General features: G+C 38.4%; 2 protein-coding genes and 2 pseudogenes across 2 annotated transcripts; all 4 read right to left on the reverse strand.

Annotated features, from left to right (window-relative positions):
- Positions 1-1,240: 1,240 nt before the first annotated feature.
- LOC136747180 (olfactory receptor 1E16-like) lies at positions 1,241-4,638 on the reverse strand. The gene is made up of 3 exons (XM_066700135.1): positions 4,619-4,638; positions 3,871-3,892; positions 1,241-2,167 (listed from the first exon to the last, which is right to left on the reverse strand). Exons 1-3 carry the CDS (start codon positions 4,636-4,638, stop codon positions 1,241-1,243), a joined length of 969 nt encoding a protein of 322 aa, XP_066556232.1.
- Positions 4,639-8,612: 3,974 nt separating this feature from the next.
- LOC136747181 (olfactory receptor 1E16-like) lies at positions 8,613-11,388 on the reverse strand (annotated as a pseudogene).
- A 118-nt stretch (positions 11,389-11,506) lies between these two features.
- On the reverse strand, positions 11,507-12,452 carry LOC136747182 (olfactory receptor 1E16-like; annotated as a pseudogene).
- Positions 12,453-20,248: 7,796 nt separating this feature from the next.
- On the reverse strand, positions 20,249-21,208 carry LOC136747183 (olfactory receptor 1E16-like). Its single transcript, XM_066700137.1, has one exon. The coding sequence runs from the start codon at positions 21,206-21,208 to the stop codon at positions 20,249-20,251; it is 960 nt and encodes a 319-aa protein (XP_066556234.1).
- Positions 21,209-24,607: the final 3,399 nt, after the last annotated feature.

A 24,607-nucleotide genomic window follows, 5' to 3' on the forward strand; every position in this document is an offset into this window, starting at 1 on the left:
CCCTTCCCCCCCTTGGGTAATGTTTTCAACTTGAAAGATAACTATGGTTTTACAAAAGAATAGTCTACAAAAGTAAAGGTAAACAAAAGTACAACAACTGTTCCTATCACTATTGTGAGAACACTCCTTCAGCAAAGACCCAGATGCTGCCATCCATCCATTCTTAATGAACTCTTCTCAATTGTTTTACTTCCATTTCTATTTCTGTTCCTTTACCCCCACCATCTTTATCTTTTTATGATGTACTTCTCACAGTGTGTCAGTTGTACATGTATCTGTGGCAGCAGGATAGAGCCTTTTATAGGATGCCTCTGTGACACTCTGCATTACCATCAACAGGGGGCAGACCTGAGACAGAACAAACAATCAAGTTTTGTTTGTGAGTGTGTGTCTTGATTTAGTCAGAATTGTAGTGTAACTTCAGTGGTTTGCAAAGTAGCCCAGCATCAACCAACACCATTTTGCCTGAATCACAAAGTCGCATTTAAATCAGAAACCATTGAGTAACATCTGTATGCACTCTAAGGGCCAAGACGCCTTTACAGACTTTCAATCTTTGCTGTTGAATCCACCTCTACCCTTCTACCTGCTGCTTAATGAGGGAACTACCAATATTAAAAATCAAAATGGGTTCATACATAAAAATATATATAATAATAAAATCTCAAAGCTATTTTGTCAGTATGTTGGATCAAACTTATAGCAAACATCTTATATCCCAAAATAATTCGCTTCATACAACAATGAAAAGGTACAAAGAATTAAAAGTTTATTTTGCAATTCACTTATTTATACATTTATTTTCCATTTAATGTGGCATTAATATGACTTGACATCAAATTACGGAACTACAGGAGAAACAAAAAAAACACATGCTGTACATGTTTGTACATTAAAAACTACATGTTGCTCAGGAAGTAGTTCACCACAATAAGGATCATTCAGTGTTTATCTTTACTTTCTCTTTCAGTGTTTATTAACAGACTAAAACATTTTAATTTCACTAATTTGATTTAAAACCACATCCTATATACATTTAATAAGCCCACTTTATTGCACTTATTCTCTAACATTATTCTACATTTTGCCTAGGAATTACTTCACCCCAATAGACATCATTCAGTGTTTATCCTCATTTTCTCGTCCATTAATATTACCAGTGATTTTATGTTCACACATTTATTTTAAAATCACATTCTACTTACATATGTCTTCATGTCATTGCATATGTTATCTCCAGTTATTCTTCCGTTCCATGTGAATTTAGCTTGTTCCTTTTTCTGTAAAGCTTTTTTATTGCTGACATGATTTCTTCTGTTTTTAAAGAATAGATGATCGGGTTCAGCATTGGTGGAATGACGCAAGCCAAGGATGTATTAATTATCCTGGCATTTGGATGAATGGTGGAGCTCAATGTGGCAATATAAGTGACACAAATTGGAAAGTAAAAAATTGCCACCAAAATTAGGTGGGAGGTGCAGGTTTGTATGGCTTTCAAATGTCCCTCCTGTGTTGCAATTTTTAACAGTGCAAATATTATACATACATAAGATAACACAATCACTGCAACTGGGGCGACAAAAAATATTGTTGTTCCAAATGTTGCCACTATGAAATTTGGAGAATTGTCATTACAAGCCAGATGATGCACAGGTCCATGATCACAAAAATAGCTGTTTATCACTAGAGATCTACAAAAGGATAATCTGGTAAATAAAAGTGTGGCTGTAATTGCCATTAGTGCTGCAATAGCCCACATTACTGCTAAAATCACAACCATCGAAGTATTGGTGATAATGTTGTGATATCTCAGTGGAAAGCATATAGCAACAAACCTGTCATAGGCTAGTACAACAAGAATAAGCGACTGCAAGGAAGAGAAGAAAAGTACAAAACACATATTGGCCAAGCAAGCTTCATATCTGATGAACTGAGAATCAAAGAGGAAAGTGTCAATTACCTTTGGTATAATTGCTGTGCTGCCACAAACATCAACTATAGCTAAATTACAAACGGCAACATACTTAGGGGTGTGAAGGCTACGCTCCATGTATATAATGAACAGGATGAAGGAATTACCTAATATAGTTACCACATAAATGAAGCACAAGAAAATATAGTAATATTTTGCATTTGGTAGGTTAGATAAGCCACTGATATAAAAGAACTGAGGCCGAACAAACATAGTGTTTGGATCAAGTGTTGAATTTGGGGAGTTCATGAGCAGGTTTCAGTCTTCAAGCTCTAATCTGTAATTACAAAAGTCATTACCTATATGTTGGCTTATATTTAGCAGGAGAATATGATATGAGCACATGTGCAATGGACATTGATCTTTCACAGGGATGCCAAAGTATTTATTTTGCTAAACTATTTCAGCCATGAATCATGTCAGGATTCTGTGCAGGAAGCTTATCCGATTAGAATTCAACTGTTAAAGTCATACAGTATGATTTTCTGATTATACATGAAGTCAAAAAAGTATTATAGTAGAGTCAGTGGTCACTGGTACATAAGTGCATGGTGTACTGCATTGTATGTTAAGTCTATGAACTCAGCATACAAGTGTGTGTCTCCTGTATAATTATATATTCCAATAGTTCATTGCAAAAGAGAACTCAAGTTGACTGAAATGCCCTATAAGTTCATTTAGATATTTAGTTTGGGATCAATAAAATAAGGTAAAAGTTTACCAAATATTTAGGGGCTTTACCTGCTACACATGCATCAGTGAGTCTTATTTTACTGTATTTTCAGCCAGTTCCTTAATTATAAATCTAATGGCATACAGGTTTTGTAAGTCATAAAGTAAAAAACAAATATTAATAGAAAATACTTTTGACACTAATTCCATCACTGATTATAACAGTAATTATTAAGTTGTTTAATTAAACATACACTCACCAATAATAAATAACAGTAAGAGAACAAATTCATAATACTCACCCACATATAATGATAATTATAAGCTTTTAGGCATCAGGACATGAGATGTCTGTTTGTCTTCTATAATAAAAGCACTTTATGTGGTATTTTGTTCTACTCAGTTCAGTGAATCATATTTATATGCTGCAATAGGTACAGTATTATAAATAGCATCACTGTTTGAACCCCAGGATGGTGAAGGGAGTTACCTTGTAGATCTGTTTGTGTATCGGTCTCCTGTGTGTGTATTTGTTTCTTAGTAGATGCCCTGACAGTTGTAAAAACTAAAACTAAAACTAAAAACAAACTTACACTATATAAATATATAGAACAGTATAAGCAAGGAAGGGTAATCTCAGTCCTCATGAGAGTAAAACTGATTAATTGCTTATGCAGCATACAGTGCATGATTCTGTTTGAGGCAGTTCATGGGTAATTCAGAAATTCAGTGAACAGAAAATATGGCAACAGGTACATCAGTGCTAATTGCAGTGGATTCAAAAGCATTAATGCAAGCAGTACAGTTTATGGTTGCATAAGCGACTCGTCTGCACCATGTACCTAATAGCGCCCCAGCTGTGACTATAGACATGATATAAAATGGCCTCTTGTGCCTTATTGCTTTTACAAAACTGCTACACCAATATTTCATGTTTGTCACTTTTTTAGATCTAGGGCAGGATTAAATCAAAAACTGGTATGAAATCTAAACCAATTTGTGCCGCAAAACGACCTTCTCGCAGCTCCTTTCTGGCACAATGCGAGAGAATAAAACACAGCTTTCACAGCCGCTACTACAACACTACACCACTGTACTCAGTCGCACTTTCATGTTTAGTTAGATGCTACTCTCTTCTAATTTTTAATGTAAATCCCATGATGTACAGTTGTGTAGTTTGCTATTAGCGGATGGTTAAAGTTGTATTTAATCCCACACAACAATACAGTGGGAGTGGTTACATTTCCGCTGTATAGAATCAAGAAAATATCTGTGAGAAAACTATGGGCTCAAATTAGCGCCATAAGCATCGCATTCAAATTAAAAAATATTGTAAACAAAAAAAAAACTTTGATGTTGAAATAAAAAATTAAAAAATTGAATGCAAAATGTATAGAATTGTAAACAAAAAAAATGTATCGAAAGCAAAAAAAACAAACTTGAAAGCAAAAAATGTTAAATCGAGAGCAAAACTCACCTGCAGCCCCTGTGTTTGCTTGCAATGCTGCAATTTTTGCTTTTGCCACCAGTTTCTTTGCTTTCGATTTTTTTTTTGTCGTTTACGAGTTTTGGCGCTGTTTTGTCATGAGGGTGGGATTTACAGGGAGGCGTGGATCCTGGGTCTCCATTGGTCCAGCAGGTTTGAGTGACGGTTCTTCCTAACCTAATCAGTGAGCAGAGTGGGCTGGTCTGACAGTCATTCTGCAACACATCTGACTTCACCGCTGACTGACCCATAGACTGAGTGGTGCAGCTACATGGCCTCGGAATTTAATTATAAACAAAGCATGCTTTTAATAAAAGTTGTGGACAATCGCTTTCTACATATTACATGTTTTTATTTCATACAGCCTTTATTTGCATCTTTATCAATGGCGCCAGTAATTTTGTAGGTGACTGTCCATATATATATATAGTGTGTATGTGTGCATGTATGTATGCGTGTATGTATTTATGTGTGTGTGCGTTTCTTACCTAAACATAAACTGGGACATCACATGCTCTTAATGAATACGATGCCCCTCCATTTGCCTCTTGCTAAATGACGTGATCTACATCAGTCAGCGCTGTGTTATCTGGGGAGCTGAATTAAAATACTCTGCTGGTTACATTAATATGAACATGATATTAAACATGTTACTGTGCATGTAGCCGGTGAATCCTGTGTTTTGTTTCAGTGCTGTATGTTTGGCCTCAAATGGCGGTGATCCAGTGATTGTCCAGCTCTTGAATGCAGGTCTCTGCACTCACAGGGTATTTAATGAGTCGCTGAATCGGCGCTGCTGTTGAAACCGAGACAATTGATTCCCATCCCACACAGAGATCACCAACCCAGCCCACCTGATCACTGATTGGGTCAGGAAGAACGGTCACTCAAACCTGCTGGACCAATGGAGACCCATGATCCACACCTCCATGTAAATCCCGCCCTCACGACAAAACAGTGCCAAAACTCATAAACAAAAATAAATAAATTGAAAGCAAAGAAACTGGCGGCGAAAACAAAGCTTGCAGCATCGCAAGCGAAGACAGGGACTCCAGGCGAGTTTTGCTTTCGATTTAACATTTTTTGCTTTCAAGTTTTTTTGTTTTTTGTTTACAATATATTGTTTTTTGAATGCGATATTTATGGCGCTAATTTGAGCCCATAGAAAACAACCTGAAAATGCTCTAGCAACTCCTCTAGTTTCAGACACTTCAGAGTTGTCTAAAGACTCTTGTGGCACAGTGAAAAGAAAGTCCGATTGGCACAGGTTTGCACAGGCGCAGCACTGGGTTTATTCACAGCCTCCGTGGCTCTGTGTGTCCAGTGGAAATAACTGGTGTACAGTGTGTGTAATAAATTAGATGTTGCGCCCAACATCCATACAAACTAAATGTTCCTTATTGTTCGTGCACAGAGAGAAAATATGTTGATATTGAATGTCATTTTATATTGTATTTTGTTCAGCAATGTGTCAGTGTTCATTTAGTTTCATTTTCGTTTCATGACTTGTTTAATTTGTTTATTCTGCATTTGCTTTCTTCCTTTCATGTCTTAAAAATTGATTCCGTCTTATCAGATCTTTCATGGGAAAAGTGCTACTATCGAGTATACATTACACCCAGGAATGGGCAGTATTTATGATACATGTATTTAAAATACGTATTTCAAATACAAAATAGGATTTTGTAATTTGTATTTGATAGGGTCGATGGAAATGGGTCCATATTTTGTATCATGTTTTGTATTTTGTAGTTTAAAAATACTGAAAAATACTTTGTGAGAAGTCTGCATGATGACATCATAAAAATGCTGCCTCTGATTGGTGCCTGCTTGCTCAGACTTGTTGAGAAATTGATCCATACCCGAAGAAGAAGGTGAGAAATGTGTTGGTTGCCAGCTTTCCATTGATTTTTTGCATAAATTGCTACAATTTTTAACAGTTCATGTTAAGTTTTGGTGTTCATTTTAGTAGTCTAGGCTAAATCGTTTACCAATTTACGTAATTTTCTAGCTAACTATTTGACCTGAGTAGCAGCCCTCACAGTAATGTTAGCTTGCTACTTTCGGCCTATGTTAAGTTTTCGTTGGTTGTGCACGAAAAAAATAAAAGCGTTTCAGTGTTGTACAATATTACATTATAATGCCACGATATGGTGTAACTTGTTAAATGCACTCACGTGTGCCTTACTGACATTAACAACGTTGTGCTGCAACGCCATTAAAGACCAGGTTGTCAACCCATCCACCACTCCTTGGCAAGCTCTGTTGCTACTTTCTGATTATGTTTCTGGCTACATTTAAAATCAAAACATATTGATCATTTAATAATTGTTGACAAAGTGCTAAAATGTTTGTTTTCAACCTCCAAATAGGTGTCCAATGATTGATAAATAAATAATTGAATGCTAAATGAGTGTACCCTAATTGAAGTAGCTGTTTAGTAGGATCATGATTTTGCATACCATTGCATGAATGACTGCCTGACACACAATTTATTATATTTATGATTAACAATCAAATGATGAATTACTTAGAAACTAGTTGCTATGAATAAAGGTGCCATCAGTTTTCTTCTTATGAATGACTTTGTCATTGACTCAGTGTTGCTGATGAAAAATAGGCCCTTCATTACCAAACACCAAGTAACTAAATTAGGATACAATTATGAGTCATTAGCAAACTGTTAGTTAAACATTAAACTGTTGGTTACTTTAAAACTAACCTTCATCTGGATGATCACAGGGATATGTTAATATTTGGTCTGTTAACTGGTTGCATTTGTCATATTTATCGCACAACTCGTTAGGCAGAGGAAAGTTGTTTCTACTTAATCAGCTGAGTCAGTTTACTGGTGAAGGGATAGATCAAATAGGCTGATAGAAGGAAGGTTTGCAAAGTGATTTCATGCTCCCTTGTAAAAGTATTTTTAGTATTTTTAAAATACAAAAATACAGTAGTTTATTTTGATACATGGTATGGCTGCTGTATTTTGTACACTTAAAATTAAGGTATTTGGCATCTTATTTTAAAATACATTTTGATGTATCTTTGCCCATCCCTGATTACACCTCACTCATACTCACTACAATGATGTACACCGATCAGCCATAACATTATGACCACTGCCAGGTGAAGTGAAAAACACTGATAATCTCATTATCATGGCACCTGGCAGTGGGTGGGATATATTAGGCAGCAAGTGAACATTTTGTCCTCAAAGTCGATGTGTTAGAAGCAGGAAAAATGGGCAAGCATAAGGATCTGAGCGACTTTGACAAGGGCCAAATTGTGATGGCTAGACGACTGGGTCAGAGCATCTCCAAAACTGAAGCTCTTGTGGGGTGTTCCCAGTCTGCAGTGGTCAGTACCTATCAAAAGTGGTCCAAGGAAGGAAAAGCGATGAACCGGCGACAGGGTCATGGGTGGCCAAGGCTCATTGATGCACGTGGGGAGCGAAGGCTGGCCCGTGTGGTCCAATCCAACAGACGAGCTACTGTAGCTCAAATTGCTGAAAAGTGAATGCTGGTTCTGATAGAAAGGTGTCAGAACACACAGTGCATCGCAGTTTGTTGCGTATGGGGCTGCGTAGCCGCAGACCAGTCAGGGTGCCCATGCTGACCCCTGTCCACTGCCGAAAGTGCCTACAATGGGCACGTGAGCATCAGAACTGGACCACGGAGCAATGGAAGAAGGTGACCTGGTTTGATGAATCACGAGTTCAAGGTGTTGACTTGGCCACCAAATTCCCCAGATCTCAATCCAATCGAACATCTGTGGGATGTGCTGGACAAACAAGTCCGATCCATGGAGGCCCCACCTCGCAACTTACAGGACTTAAATGATCTGCTGCTAACGTCTTGGTGCCAGATACCACAGCACACCTTCAGAGGTCTAGTAGAGTCCATGCCTCGACGGGTCAGGGCTGTTTTGGGACCTACACAATATCAGGCAGGTGCTCATAATGTTATGGCTGATCGGTATATATACAGAAGTATATAAAATTAATATAAGCAGCAGAGTTTCACCTGTAATCCCAAAAGGGACCAGACCCGCTTATACACACTGATGCAGCTGCTGTGCACTCCACTTTCCACCTACAAAACATTTACCAGGCAAATTAAATCAAAAGAAAAAGATGAGCGATTTTAAACTATGCTGTTGTAAAGAAAAACCTTCAGATTTGTTTAAAAAGACTTTCTTTTCCAGTTTGAATAAAATTTAATTTACACCATCATTCACACAGATGTGGTTATGCTTAATTGTAGCCCCTGGTATTGTCATGTTGTCTTAAATATTCGGCAAAACCTACCCCAGAGAATTCAATCTCAATGAAAATTGTTGGAGGCAGGGATTTAGGTGGACTGGTCTGTGACTTAGATGTATTCGTTAACAATTGTGTTTTTACTTTTAGTAAATGTTACTTGAGCTCGACTAACTAGATTTCAAATTAGATCATGTATATATAATAGACACAGTAAGTTCTTATTCTTTCATAACACGCAAATGTATCTTGTTCCTTCTGTAAAGCTTCTTAATTGCTTCCATAATCTCTTCTGTTTTTAATGTATAAATAATAGCATTCAACATGGGTGCAATGACAGTACCGAGGGATGTATTAATTATCCTGGCATCAGGATGAATAGTACTGGTAAGTGCAGCAAGGTATGTGGCACATATTGGAAGGTAAAACACTGCCACTAAGATCAAATGAGAGGTACAAGTTTTGAAAGCTTTGAGACGTCCCTCCTTTGAAGCAATTTTTAACAGTGCACAAATTATAAATATGTAAGACATTGCAATCACTACCAACGGTGCAATAATGTATAACACAGTGCAGAAAATTGCACTTATGTTGTTTGCAGAATTGTCATTACAGGCCATTCGATACACAGGTCCATGGTCACAAAAATAGCTGTTTATCACTGTGGTTTTACAGAAGGACAGTCTGGTAATTAAAACCAAAAGTATAATTATTGGTAGCGCTGTAAGAATCCACACCACTGTTACAATCACAAGCATCACAGTATTAGTGATAATGACATGATAATTAAGGGGAAAGCATATAGCAACAAACCTGTCATAGGCTAGAACAACAAGAGTAAGAGACTGATTGAAAGAAAAGAAGTGAACAAAAAACATATTGGCCAAGCAGGCTTCATATCTTATGTACTGGGAATTGAAGAGAAAGGTGTCAATTAATTTGGGAATAAGAGCTGTGTTACCACACAGGTCAACTACAGCTAAATTAAAAACAGCAACTTATTTGGGGGTGTGAAGACTTCTGTCCATGTATATAATGAACATGATGAAGCAGTTTCCTAATACAGTTACCACATAAACAAAGCAGAAAAACATATAGTAATACTGTACATGTGGGATGTCAGAAAAGCCGTTGATGTAAAAGAACTCCGGCCGAACAAATGTAGCGTTTGGAGGAACTGTTGAATTCTGGGAAGACTTGATTCTTCAAGTTGTTTTTTCCTGTAATGAAAGTTATTACTTTATTTAATGTTTCATTTTAACAAAGGGAAATTAATTGTACATTTCTCGGTTAAAACAATTGTGTACATAGGTAAAATGAGGTAAAATTTAAAAACAGTACAATATATTTTGTTAATAGCTTTTTCAGAGCTAATGCTTTTCAGTTAGAACATTTACATTATGTATTGTTATATAAAATTTACACTATGGCTAATGATTTGTTATAGACACTCATACCGTAATACAATTTAAATTATATTTAAGTGGAAAGTGGAAAATGTATGCACAAATGCAATTAAATATTCTCTCATGTATGATTCCATTATACATTGGTTAGTAAGACAACTACTACTACTACTACTACTACTACTACTACTACTACTACTACAACTAATAATAATAATAATAATAATAATAATAATAATAATAATAATAATAATAATAATAATAATAATAATAAAGTCAAGGTTAAGAAAATGTCATTTTCTCCTTAACTCACAAAATGTAGTTATTTTCTATATCTTTTTCATAAGCTTGCTTTTGTAATTTTGTGACATTATTTATATATAATCTTTAAATTGTACATAGAAGAATGCAAACAAAAATGTAATATCATATAGTACTCACCTGAGCAAATTGGTAGTCTGATGCAGTAAAGTGTATTTATAAGGAATCTATTTTATTTTTTTCTGGAGTTATTTATATTAATTTATTTGAGGATCATCCTTGATTTAAAAATGAAACACTAATGTAATGACACAGTTCTGCATGTTCTATTTCTCGATGAGTTTTAGTTGTGCATGTATTTGATGCAGCAGGATAGAGCCTTTTGTAGAATGCCTCTGTGACACTCTGCATTACCACCAACAGGGGGCAGGATGGACAGGGACAGTCTCCACAGGAGGCAGGACAAGTGTGTTTTGGTTGTGAGTGTTTTTGATGGTGTCAATATTGTATTGTTACTTCAACTCTAACTTCAACTGCAGAGTAGCCCATCACCACCAACATTTGAAACCCATATTAAAATCAACTGAGTAATGTATAAATGCACTCTAAGGGCCTAGACCCCCTTTAAACACTCATTCTCTGCTGTTGAATCCACCTCTACCCTTCTATCTGCTACTCAATGCTGGAACTAGCAAACATTAAAATAAGATGTAATTATATGTAATTTAAATGTATATTAAATGTAAAAAATGTAAATAATAAAGTTACATTACTGTCAGTATACTGGTTCAGACTTGCAGGAATCATCTTATTGCAGAAGATAATTTGCTTCATATGGCAAATAAAAGGTTTAAGGAATTTAATGTTAATATTTCATTACATTTATTATATAATTGTTTCCCATTTAATGTGGCATTAATATGAATTTACATCAAATTACAGAACTACAGCAGAAAAACAAAAAACAAAAAAACATTAACCTTAATACACAACATTGTTCCCCTAATCTCTCTAGTCTGGAGCGGTAAATCAACAGGGAGCGGATTAACTGTCACACACCTGGCACAGCCTCATTATAGTGCTGCAAGAAATAAACTGGCATTCTGACACCGTGGGCTTGTCTTCAGTACATGAAAGACAACATTCGCTCGGGAATTAGTTCACCCCAATAAGGCTCATTCAGTGTTTATCCTCACTTTCTTTTCCAGCGTGTATAAGTAGATTACAGTAATTTTAATTTCATTAATTTGATTTAAAACCATATTCTAAGGGCATTGCATGTGTCCTCTCACATTATTTTACATTCTGCTTAGGAATTATTTCACCCCATAGACATAATTCAGTGTTTATCCTCACTTTCTCTTCCAGTTTATATTACCAGTGATTTATTTTACAACTACATTTTATATATCTAAAAATATACGTGTTATTGCACTTATTCTCCCCAGTTATTCTTCTGTTCCATGTGAATTTAGCTTGTTCCTTTTTCTGTGAAGCTTTTTTATTGCTGACATGATTTCCTCTGTTTTTAAAGAATAAATGATAGGGTTCAGCATTGGTGGAATGACGCAAGCCAAGGATGTATTAATTATCCTGGCATTTGGATGAATGGTGGAGCTCAATGCAGCAATATAAGTGGCACATATTGGAAGCTAAAATATTGCCACCATAATTAGGTGAGAGGTGCAGGTTTTCATGGCTTTTAAGCGTTCCTCTTGAGTTGCAATTTTTAACAATGCAAATATTATACATACATAAGATAATGCAATCACTGCGACTGGGGCCACAAAAAATATTGTTGTTCCCAATGTTCCCATTATGAAATTTGGAGAATTGTCATTACAGGCCAGACGAAAAGCAGGTCCATGATCACAAAAATAGCTGTTTATCACTATAGATCTACAAAAGGACAATCTGGTTAATAAAAATATGGGTATGATTGCCATTAGTGCTGCAATAGCCCACATTACTGCTATAATCACAACCATCGAAGTCTTGGTGATAATGGTGTGATATCTCAGTGGAAAGCATATAGCAACAAACCTGTCATAGGCTAGTGCAACAAGAATAAGTGACTGCAAGGAGGAGAAGAAAAGTACAAAAACACATATTGGCCAAGCAAGCTTCATATCTGATGAACTGAGAATCAAAGAGGAAAGTGTCAATTAACTTTGGTATAATTGCTGTGCTGCTACAAACATCAACTATAGCTAAATTACAAACAGCAAAATACTTAGGGGTGTGAAGGCTACGCTCCATGTATATAATGAACAGGATGAAGGAATTACCTAATATTGTTACCACATAAACGAAGCACAAGAAAATATAGTAATACTTTGCATTTGGTAGGTTAGATAAGCCACCAATATAAAAGAACTGAGGCCGAACAAACATAGTGTTTGGATCAAGTGTTGAATTCATGGGCAGGTTTCAGTCTTCAAGCTCTCATCTGTAATTACAAAAGTCATTAACTTATGATATGGGCACATGTGCAATGGACATTGATCTTTCACAGGAAGTATTTCTTTGCAAGAGCATTTCTGCCATGAAAGTCTGCAAAAGAGAACTCATGTTGACTGAAATGGTCTATAACTTAATTTAGATATTTAGTTTTGGATTAATAAAATAAGGTAACACATTTTACCCAACCCCACGACCCTGTCCAGGATAAGCCGTTTTGAAAATGGATGGATGGATCTTACCTTAGATTGAGGTGCTATACCTGCTATATATGCAGATCAGTATTAAAATGTTAGTTTTCCTGTAATGCCTTATTTTACTGTATTTTAATGTAATTCCTTAATTATTAATCTGTTGGCATGCATTTTTTGTGAGTCATAAACTCAAAAAGTTAACACTTTACAATAAGTCTCGCTACTTACAGTGTATTTACAGTGGGCTCCAAGGGTAGCCTCCCAGTGGGCATCCTTACCAAACAATTGTATACGTAACTGGGAGACTTTTTGCAAAGTGTTAACATCAAAAATGTATTTCTAGAAAATAATTTTAACACTCAGTCAATCAGTTTTAATAACAGTAATCAATAATACATTTAATTCAGATTGTACAGGCAACAAACATGTACAGATATCAAATCACAGTTGAGAAATCATTCATAATACTCACCCACATTTAATTATAATTATAAGCTTATAGGCATCAGGTCTGTTTGTCCTCTTCTATAATAAAAGCACTTTATGTGGTATTTTGTTCTACTCAGTTCAGTGAATCATATTTATATGCTGCGACAGATACAGTATTATAAATGATGTCAGTGTTCGCACCCCAGGGTGCTGAAGGGAGTTACCCGTAGATCTGAATGTTTATTGGTCTCCTGTGTATGTATTTGTTTCTTAGCAGATGCCCTGACAGTTGTAAAAACAAAAAAATAAAACATACAGATTTCAAAAACATAGTACGGTATAAGCAAGAACATGTCATCTCAGTCCTCATGAGAGTAAAACTGAGTAAGTGCTTATGCAGCATACAGTGCATGATTCTGTTTGAGGCAGTTCATGGGTAATTCAGAAATTCAGTGAACAGAAAATATGGCAACAGGTACATCAGTGGTAATTGGAGTGGATTCAAAAGCATTCTTGCAAGCAGTACAGTTTATAGTTGCATAAGCGACTCGTCTGCACCCTGTACCTAATAGCGCCCCGACTGTGACTATAGACATGATATAAAAAGGCCTCTTGTGCCTTATTGCTTTTACAAAACTGCTACACCAATATTTAACGTCACTTTTTTAGATCTTGTCAGCTTTGGATATCCATGCTAAGCTCCCCTAGTAAATTGACTAGCTATTCTCTGCTACATTGCTAGCTAGTTGGGTTACTAAAAATTGCTATTAGACTTTTTTTTTTTTTTAAACCATAGCATTACATGCCATGTGGCTATAAGTAAACAGAATGTGTTATTCATATATTTGCAGTACTGTACGATATAACTATTAATTTTGAACAATTATTTACAAGTTTTATTTAGTTGTATATATTGACATGCAGAGCACCATAGGTTGTGTCATTTAAATATCTTGCATTAGTTATAGCTATCTAAATTAACATTATACTTCTTCATTATTTTACATTATTATTTAAGTTATTAAGTGTGTAAGGATCAAGATCACAACATATGATCTGTCTTTTCATGCAACCTTCTGAATAATAAGTTATTTTTCAAGTCGAGAATACAACCAAAGGGGGTAGGGGTTAAGGCTGTTACCATGGTACCTGATACAAAACATATCAAAGCTGCCATTGTCCCTTCCGCGCATCAACAAGCAGCCCTTCCTGTTAGTATATATTGCACTGGCCGGACTACTTTTTCCTCTTTACCATTTAGTCTTTGGACCTCTATTAAAAAAAATCAAAGACTTTATATGAATAGTATAATTACTGCACAATGCATTATTATTATTATTATTATTATTATTATTATTATTATTATTATTATTATTATTATTATTATTTGTGATCCATCCTTACTGTGTTCTGAAGCCCTGGCTACGCCTCTCAGTTCTCAGGTTCAGTGTTGTTATGACTGTTATGTATATACATTAATATACAGTGGCTCTCAAAAGTATTCACCCCCCTTGGACTTTTCCACATTTCATTGTGTTACAACACGAAATAAGAATGGATTTTATCAGGAGTTTTTGCTACTGATCAACACAGAAAATGGCCATAATGTCAAAGTGAAAAATATAGTCTGCAAATTGTTCTAAATTAATTACAAAATAATTAAGTCTAACACGGCTTATACTAAGTGCAATGTCCAGTCCGAGCTTTCCTTCACTCGCACCCTTTCTCTCTGTTCTGAAGGATATACGCTCCAAAGTGGTAAACTGACAGTGGTGTGGTGACTCAGTGGTTAGCGCTGCTGCCTCACAGCCTCGGGGACCCAGGTTTTCTCTCCCTTCCCCAAGACAGGCTGCTTAGATTTATTGACTACAGGGCAATTTAGAGTAGCCATGAGAGTGTGTTTTATGCAATGGACTGGCATCTTCACCAAGGTGTACCCTGCCTTCTGCCCCGTGGCCCCAGGTAAGGCTGTGGTTCACTGTGACCCCATATCTGGATAAAATGGGTACAGATAATGGATAGGTGGATGTTTAAATGATAATGTCACTGTTTTGGATTAGACTTAAAGCTACCAAGCTTTTTACTGCCCAAAATAATTTGCTCCACACAGCAATGGAAATGTGAAAAGAATGTCATGTTTATTTGACTTTATTCTTATAACATCAAGTGGAATCTACATTAATTTATACATTTATACAATTTATATAATAGATATATACAGAAGTATGGGGAAATGAATGTTATCAGCAGAGAGGGAACAGATTCTCTTACATACTTGGTGCTACAGTGCAATCCTGTAGAAACTGAACTATTATCCAGGCTTCCACCTTCCACCTAGAATACATTTACCTCACAAAGGAAACTGAAAGAAATAGATGAGCAATTTTATACTCTGTTGTTGTAAAGAAAACCCTGCAGGGTTTGTTTAAACAGACTTATGTGCTCTTTCTTTTTAAATATGTTAAACACAATCAGTTTTGTGTTCACACAAATGTATTTATGATTCATTGTAGTCCCTGGTATTGTCATGTTGTCTTTCATAAATATTCCGTAATAACCACCCCAGAGAATTCAATCTAAATGAAGATGGTTGGAGGAAGGGATTTAAGTGGACTGGTCTGTAACCTAGTAACCATAATATTTGCATCACATGCACATGGATGGTATCATGTGTAAGGAAATACACATAACATAAGATAACATGCAGAAAAAACATTTATGTTTCACATCACCTAAAGAAGGCACCTCAGTGTATAGTAGGCTGAATCTCCATATATGCCTTCAGTGACGTGTTGACAACAGTTGTACCAATTTGTGTGTTGATAGGACAAACAGAATCCACTGTATGAGGGCCTTTTTGAGAGTTTAGTGCTAAGTGCTGTCCACATACATACCCAAGTGGCTAAACAAAATTGTAGATTAAATAATACAAATAACCAAATAATATTACATACAAATCCACCATTGGATGCTGTCTTTCCAAAATGAGGTTCTGCAGATGCATCACAGCTTCATGCATCACTAGGCGGTCTGTCACTGTACCTGCGCACAAAGACATTGTGTCTGCATACCGAGTCTGCATATTGTTTGAAAGCTGAGTTTATTGGCTACACGCCTGTCAATCTCACTGACACCCCAGCCAAGGTGTTCAAGTCACATGCCGCTGTGCTGTCCCTGGGAGGGAATGGTGCAGACAGATGTAGCAGCAGGGTGACCCACTCAAACAGGCACAGATCCTTCAAATTCGATAGTATTTCTTTGCAAATAGGCTTGTTTTGTTCAGAACACCATGACAATGAATAGGATATATAATATTTCATGTTCTACAAAAAGTTCAGATCAAATTATATAAGATAGTTTTGTATTAGTACACTTGCGGCCACACTGTTGGCTTGTGGCCACACCATCCTGAACGCGCCTGATCTCACAAGATCTCAGAAGCTGTTAAGATACAAACATGGAGAAGTGAACCCTTCGGGTTCCCCGGACTAGGATAACCCTGCGTCGTCAGTGTAGGATGGTGGATGGATCCTCCGCAGGATACGAGCCCGGGAAGACAAGTCACCGACACAATGCCAGATCGTTTGTCTTCAGTTTATTTCTGCTACAGCACACAGTTTTATACATGTCAGTTTTGGGGCAGGACATATTACAGATCTAGTTGGTAGGCAGACATGGAATGTGTCCGACATCATAACCCCTAACACACTCGAGTGTTTCGGTTGACATATCTGCACAGTTTGCCTAGCAGTAGATGACTTGGGACTCTATCTTATTTCTGGTATGTTATTTCTGCAATAATGACAAGTTTCAGACCGCCCTGCCACGGCAACATTTCCAGTGAGATATGTCAATGTCAAATCTGCAACGTCTGTTCTAATCTATTCCTACAATCAGAATACAATACAATGAGTTACATGGTTACAGTAGGTTAATAATCAGTATGCCTACATAATGTTATATACAAATCCTTGTACTCTGTTCTCTCAACATGCAGAGTATTATACAGTGGGTATATACAATACATAGGGGGCAATTTTACCCCAACAGTTGCCCTCTTTAATGAAACATGAACATGTTACACATGTTAAACAGGGCAGGGCCTGGTCATTTATTAACGCATGAGAAAGATCTAGGAGTCTATGTGGACTCCTCACTTTCTCCATCCAAACAATGTGGGGAAGCAATAAAAAAGGCAAACAGAATGTTAGGGTATATTGTCAAAAGTGTAGAATTGAGAACAAGGGCAGTAATGTTCAGACTGTACAATGCACTAGTTAGACCTCATCTGGATACTGTGTACAGTTCTGGGCACCACACTTCAAGAAGGATATTGCTGCTCTAGAGGCAGTTCAGAGGAGAGCAACCAGACTTATTCCAGGTTTGAAGGGAATGTCCTACTGAGAGACTGAGGGAACTGAACCTTTTCACCCTGGCACAGAGGAGACTACGTGGGGACTTGATTCAAGTCTTCAAAATCATGAAAGGCATCGACCACATCAAATCAGAGGAGCTTTTCCAGATTAGCAGGGACACACGCACCCGGGGACACAAATGGAAATTGGGCTTCAAGGCATTCAAGACAGAAAACAGGAGACACTTCTTCTCCCAGAGAGTTGTCACAATCTGGAACAAACTCCCCAGCAATGTGGTTGAAGCTGAAAATTTGAGAATATTTAAAAATAGACTGAATAGGATCCTTGGATCACTTAGTAATTAATGGACACCAAACAAGCACAATGTGTCAAATGGCCTCCTCTCGTTTGTAAACTTTATGTTCTTATGTAAAGAGAGTGTTTACTTCCGAACATTTTGAGCTCTCTATTGGCGTGTATGGCTTCTGTCAAAATGTGGATGGTCTTGTTTTGATCAGTAGACTGTCTAGTTCCAGAATGTTAAAGCTGTCAGTATTTTCTGAGATTTTGTATTCCTACTCAGACCAAGCAATCAGAGAAATCAGAGAATAATTGACACCATTAGAAAGCTGAGAGTCACAGCTTTCACGGAATACCAAACAATGAATAAATGTTAGGATTAAGCATTGGAAGAATGACAGGAAACACTGCCACTGAGATCAGATGAGAGGTACAAGTCGTGATGAAGTCAACATTGCAGTGTAACTTCACCTGTCTGCAAAGTAACCCAGCATCACCTACCACTCAGTCAATCTACGTGCACTCTAAGGGCTTAGATCCCCTTTACAGACTTTCATTCTCTGCTTTTGAATCTACTGCTACCCTTCTACTTGCTGCTTAATGAGATAATTAGCAAAATTAACAATAAGATGTAATTATATGTCATTTAAATATGTTTTCAATGTAAAAAAGTGTAATAATACAATTACAACAATATTTTCAGGATTTTGGTTCAGACTAATTTTATTGCTGAAGATAATTTCCTTTGTACAGCAATTAAAATGTTTCAAAAATTATATATATATATATATATATATACACTCACCTAAAGGATTATTAGGAACACCTGTTCAATTTATCATTAATGCAATTATCTAACCAACCAATCACATGGCAGTTGCTTCAATGCATTTAGGGGTGTGGTCCTGGTCAAGACAATCTCCTGAACTCCAAACTGAATGTCTGAATGGGAAAGAAAGGTGATTTAAGCAATTTTGAGCATGGCATGGTTTTTGGTGCCAGACTGGTCAGTCTGAGTATTTCACAATCTGCTCAGTTACTGGGATTTTCACACACAACCATTTCTAGGGTTTACAAAGAATGGTGTGAAAAGGGAAAAACATCCAGTATGCGGCAGTCCTGTGGGGGCGAAAATGCCTTGTTGATGCTAGAGGTCAGAGGAGAATGGGCCGACTGATTCAAGCTGATAGAAGAGCAACTTTGACTGAAATAACCACTCGTTACAACCGAGGTATGCAGCAAAGCATTTGTGAAGCCACAACACGTACAACCTTGAGGCGGATGGGCTACAACAGCAGAAGACCCCAGCGGGTACCACTCATCTCCACTACAAATAGGAAAAAGAGGCTACAATTTGCACAAGCTCACCAAAATTGGACAGTTGAAGACTGGAAAAATGTTGCCTGGTCTGATGAGTCTCGATTTCTGTTGAGACATTCAGATGGTAGAGTCAGAATTTGGCGTAAACAGAATGAGAACATGGATCCATCATGCCTTGTTACCACTGTGCAGGCTGGTGGTGGTGGTGTAATGGTGTGGGGGATGTTTTCTTGGCACACTTTAGGCCCCTTAGTGCCAATTGGGCATCGTTTAAATGCCACGGCCTACCTGAGCATTGTTTCTGACCATGTCCATCCCTTTATGACCACCATGTACCCATCCTCTGATGGCTACTTCCAGCAGGATAATGCACCATGTCACAAAGGTCGAATCATTTCAAATTGGTTTCTTGAACATGACAATGAGTTCACTGTACTAAACTGGCCCCCACAGTCACCAGATCTCAACCCAATAGAGCATCTTTGGGATGTGGTGGAACGGGAGCTTCGTGCCCTGGATGTGCATCCCACAAATCTCCATCAACTGCAAGATGCTATCCTATCAATATGGGCCAACATTTCTAAAGAATGCTTTCAGCACCTTGTTGAATCAATGCCACGTAGAATTAAGGCAGTTCTGAAGGCGAAAGGGGGTCAAACACAGTATTAGTATGGTGTTCCTAATAATCCTTTAGGTGAGTGTATATATATATATATATATTTGCATTACATTTTTTAGATATTTCCCTTCCATTTAATGTGGCTAGACTAGAGACAAAAAAAATGACAAAACCAAAAACACCTCAACACACAGCATTCCCTAATCTCTATTGTCTAGAGCGGTAAACCAACAGGGAGCGGATTAACTGTCACACACCTGGCACAGCCTCATTATAGTGCTGTAAGAAATAAACTGGCATTCTGACACCATAGGCTTGTCTTCAGTACATGAAAGACTACAGTTTGCATAGGAATTAGTTCACCACAATAAGGATTATTCAGTGTTTATCCTCACTTTATATTTTAGTGTATATAACCAGTGATTTTAGGTGCAATACTTTATTTTACAACCACATTCTACATACATCTTTACATACATACATTCTACATACATTCTTCTGTACCATGAGAAATTAGTTTGTTCCTTTTATATAGTTTTTTTTTTTTATTGCTAACATGATTTCCTCTGTTTTTAAAGAATAAATGATAGGGTTCAGCATTGGTGGAATGACACAAGCCAAGGATGTATTAATTATCCTGGCATTTGGATGAATGGTGGAGCTCAATGCAGCAATATAAGTGGCACATATTGGAAGGTAAAAAATTGCCACCATAATTAGGTGGGACGTGCAGGTTTTCATAGCTTTCAAACATCTCTCCTGAGTTGCAATTTTTAACAATACAAATATTATACATGCATAAGATAATCCAATCACTGTGACTGGGGCCACAAAAAATATTGTTGTTCCCAATGTTCCCATTATGAAATTTGGAGAATTGTCATTACAGGCCAGATGAAAAGCAGGTCCATAATCACAAAAATAGCTGTTTATCACTATAGATCTACAAAAGGACAATCTGGTAAATAAAAATATGGGTATGATTGCCATTAGTGCTGCAATAGCCCACATTACTGCTATAATCACAATCATCGAAGTATTGGTGATAATGTTGTGATATCTCAGTGGAAAGCATATAGCAACAAACCTGTCATAGGCTAGTACAACAAGAATAAGCGACTGCATGGTGGAGAATAAAAGCACAAAATACATATTGGCCAAGCAAGCTTCATATTTGATGAAATGAGAATCAAAGAGGAAAGTGTCAATTAACTTTGGTATAATTGTTGTGCTGCTACAAACATCAACTATAGCTAAATTACAAACGACAACATACTTAGGGGTGTGAAGGCTACGCTCCATGTATATAATGAACAGGATGAAGGAATTACCTAATATAGTTACAACATAAACAAAGCACAAGAAAACATAGTAATACTTTGCATTTGGTAGGTTAGATAAGCCACTGATATAAAAGAACTGAGGCCGAACAAACGTAGCATTCGGAGCAAGTGTTGGATTCAGGGAGTTCATGGGCAGGTTTCAGTCTTCAAGCACTTATCTGTAATTACAAAAGTCATTACATTTATTTTATCTTCATTTTAACAGGAGAATATGATATTGGCACATGTGAAAAGGACATAGATCTTTCACAGGAATGCCCAAGTATTTCTTTGCAAAAACATTTCAGCCATGAAATTCAGGATTCAGTAGGAAGCCTATCAGATTAGAATTCAACTGTTAAAGGTACTTACTAAGATAAAAATGATTTTCTGATTATACATAGGCACGTCAAAAAGTATTTTAGTAGACCTGGTACATAAGTGTACGGTGTACTGCATGGTATGTTCAGTCTATGAACCCAGCATACATGTATGTCTCTTTTGCATCATTATATATTCCAACAATTCATTGCAAAAGAGAACTCAGGTTGACTGAAATACCCTATACAATTACTAAATCTGCTACATATGCAGATCAGTTTTAAAATGTTGAGTCTTTCATTAATGTCTTATTTTACTGTTTTTTCAGACAATTCATTAATTATCAATCTAATAGCATGCAGGATTTGAATGCCATAACCTTTTCAAGCACATCATGCATAAGAAAGTGCTTTTATGTTGTTAACTGTATTTCTAGAAAATAAGTTTGACACTCAGTCAATCTGTGATAATAATAGTAATTATATATGCATCTCAGAAATTTTACAGGCAAGCAATATATACGGATACCAAATAACATGAAAAAAACCCCACAAAATACATAATACTCACCCACGTATAATTGGTGATCTGAGATGTGTGTTTTGTCCTCTTCTATAATAAAACCATTTTATGTGGTTTGAGGTACTCAAAGTAGCACTTTATGTGGTACTCATTTGAGTAAATAATATTTATATGCTGCGAGATATATATTATTAAAAATGATGTCACTGATTGCACCCCAGGGTGGTGAAGGGAGGTACCTTGTAGATCTGTATATTGGTCTTCTGTGTATGTGTTGCAGGGGGTGTGGGGCAAATTGGGTGTGCATAATACGGGTTGGGTGTGGGTTTTCCTTCATATTAATTATTATCTAATGTACAGTATTGGTTCGGTTCAGCATTATTTTGTTTGTCCTTTACTTATTATTTGTTGTGTTTCTTTTCACTATGATTGCACTTTTATTTCTTGTATTTTACTTTCTTCTATTTTCATTGAGCACATCTGCACTTACTATGCACATTCCACAGTGTGTTATTTACACATTCCGAAACACCACTCCTCATTGGATGATGTCCTCCTGAACAACCAGCCAAACACATCTCAACCAATTGCTTCCCTACTCTGGACCATGAACTTGGTTTTAAAAGCAGCCAGCTTGCACTTCAAGGAGATTGGCCAGGAATAGAGCGAATATAGGTTATCTTTCAAGACGGAAGCACCGTCCAAGGGGGAGGGGTTTCTGCGCACTGCCTTAGGAACCTGATTGAAACATCACTCTATCAAAGCTGCCATTGGCTTCTGCGCTTGTCACTCAGAACAGGTCCCTTCCCACTTCCTGTTCTAAAAAACGTGACGTCTGCGCAGGTTTGTCCTCTTTTGCCACTTCGCCTGGACCGAGAACGTGAGCTCTCTGTGTCTTTTCCATGCATTAGACCTTATTATTATTGTTTACAATAATTATTATTGCTATTCAGTTGGCTGACTTCACGGCTGTGCTGTCACCACCGTTTATTTTCTGTGTCGATTTGTACTATTAGTTATTATTATTGATAATAACTAATCCGACTCTGTTTCGTCCGTGTTCTGGGGCTCCGGGGCTCCGTTGCGCTTTCGGTTTCAGTTTCGGCCATAAATAGCATACTTTCGTGTTTCTATAGTGCCTTATATATTCCGACTGCTTGCTGTGTTGTTTTTTTGTCCAGAGGGCTTTTTCCTCCACAGCAGGAGCGCTAGAAGCGGCAGGTAAAATCCGAGGCCCAGCTGCCCGGCCTGAGCCTCGGTGTGTCGTAAGAGATCTCGCCTGCGTGAGGTGCTCCTCCACCGGCTTGCACCTGCACTACAGCCCACAGCTGCAGCTGTAGGAGATCTCGCGCTCTCAGTTCGCTGAAAACGAGCACTGCTAGCCCTCCAGGTCCGTGCGTGCAGGCCTCGGTTTTAGATTTCGCTACGGCTGGTGGTCTATTACCCTCAGCCCCCCCAGACGCCAGACTCCGTGTCACCCGGTGTACCCAGAAACCCCGGCACACACGGTGTGGTTAAACCTACAGTCCTACGCGACGCTTGTATCCAGAACCTGGTGTTTGGTGTTTGGCGTTCTAGTTGTTGTGTGCCCCGGTGCAAACACTGACCGGCGCCTCTGCTGCACGTTTCCCTGTGCACGTGTGTGTGCACTCGGCTTGGCGATGAGCTCCTCTCGCTTGCGGTCAGCACACCTTTCCCTCCTGGATTGGGGAAGTCTTATGCCCCGTCTATCTGGGTACTGACAGCGGGCACAATTTGGCCGCAACCTCCGGTTCCACTCCGCTGTGCCTGGAGGTCCGCTGTTCCACTGGGCGCTGCCGCACTCGCCGCCACGCACAAAGATCCCCCACTCTGAAGAGTGACGGGGGGACCTCGGGGGCGCTGGATCTCCGCCTCTCCCCGAGCCCCTCCGTCTCATCCTCCAGGGCTGCAGTGACAGAGACAGCTGCGCCCCCCGCGCTTGTGTCTCCTCCTGCTCCCGCCGCTGCACCGGCTGTGCCCCCCGTGGCAGCTATGCCCCTCTGCGGTACCACGTGCCAGGCAGGCACCCCCCCAGGCTCACCGCCCTTGCCCCCAGCAGCCCACAGCAGCTCGTGGTAGGAGGGACCTAGCCCGACCCCACCCCCTCCACCACCCGAGCCTGTCCCTGAGGCGTTCCAGCAGTCTCTGGCCCACCCTTACACCCACCAGCAACTCTCAAATTGGCAACACTGGAGCTCCAAATTATATCAGCTGGCTACTCCCTATAATTTCAGGCACGTCCACCTCCCTTCCAGGGTGTGGTGTGGACGCGAGTGAGGGACCCATTGCAAAGTACCGCGCTTTGCGTCGAAGTGAAGTGCCCCCACCGGGGCAGTATGAGGGATTCTATTCCCCATACTTCCTTGTGCCCAAGAAATATGGCAGTTTCCGTCCCATCTTGGATCTGAGGCACCTGAAACGCCAGCTCAAGGTGTTGCGCTTCAAGATGCTCAACCTGCGCATCATGTCCAAGGCCATCGAGCCTGGGGACTGCGTACTTTCATATCCCCATTGCGCAGGCGCACAGGAAGTTTCTCCTCAGCCTTTGAGGGCAGAGCGTTCGAGTTTGCTGTTCTCCCCTTTGGCCTGTCGCTAGCCCCACGTACTTTTTCAATGTGCATGGATGTCATGTTAACCCCCTTGCATTTGTTCTCACTCGAGGGAGCAGGTTCAGGAACACACAAAC

The sequence above is a fragment of the Amia ocellicauda genome, chromosome 3 (assembly GCF_036373705.1).
Source record: "Amia ocellicauda isolate fAmiCal2 chromosome 3, fAmiCal2.hap1, whole genome shotgun sequence".
Classification (NCBI taxonomy): Eukaryota; Metazoa; Chordata; class Actinopteri; order Amiiformes; family Amiidae; genus Amia; species Amia ocellicauda.

Excerpts from the sequence above, each read along its gene's own strand:
- LOC136747180 (XM_066700135.1), bottom strand. The coding sequence starts at position 4,638 with ATGTCCCAGTTTATGTTTAG. Across the intron at positions 3,893-4,618 it reads ATGTCCCAGTTTATGTTTAG|CGGAAATGTAACCACTCCCA; the intron begins GTAAGAAACGCA and ends GATTCTATACAG. Across the intron at positions 2,168-3,870 it reads GAAATGTAACCACTCCCACT|TTCTTTTATATCAGTGGCTT; the intron begins GTATTGTTGTGT and ends GTTCGGCCTCAG.
- LOC136747183 (XM_066700137.1), bottom strand. The coding sequence starts at position 21,208 with ATGAACTCCCTGAATCCAACACTTGCTCCGAATGCTACGTTTGTTCGG.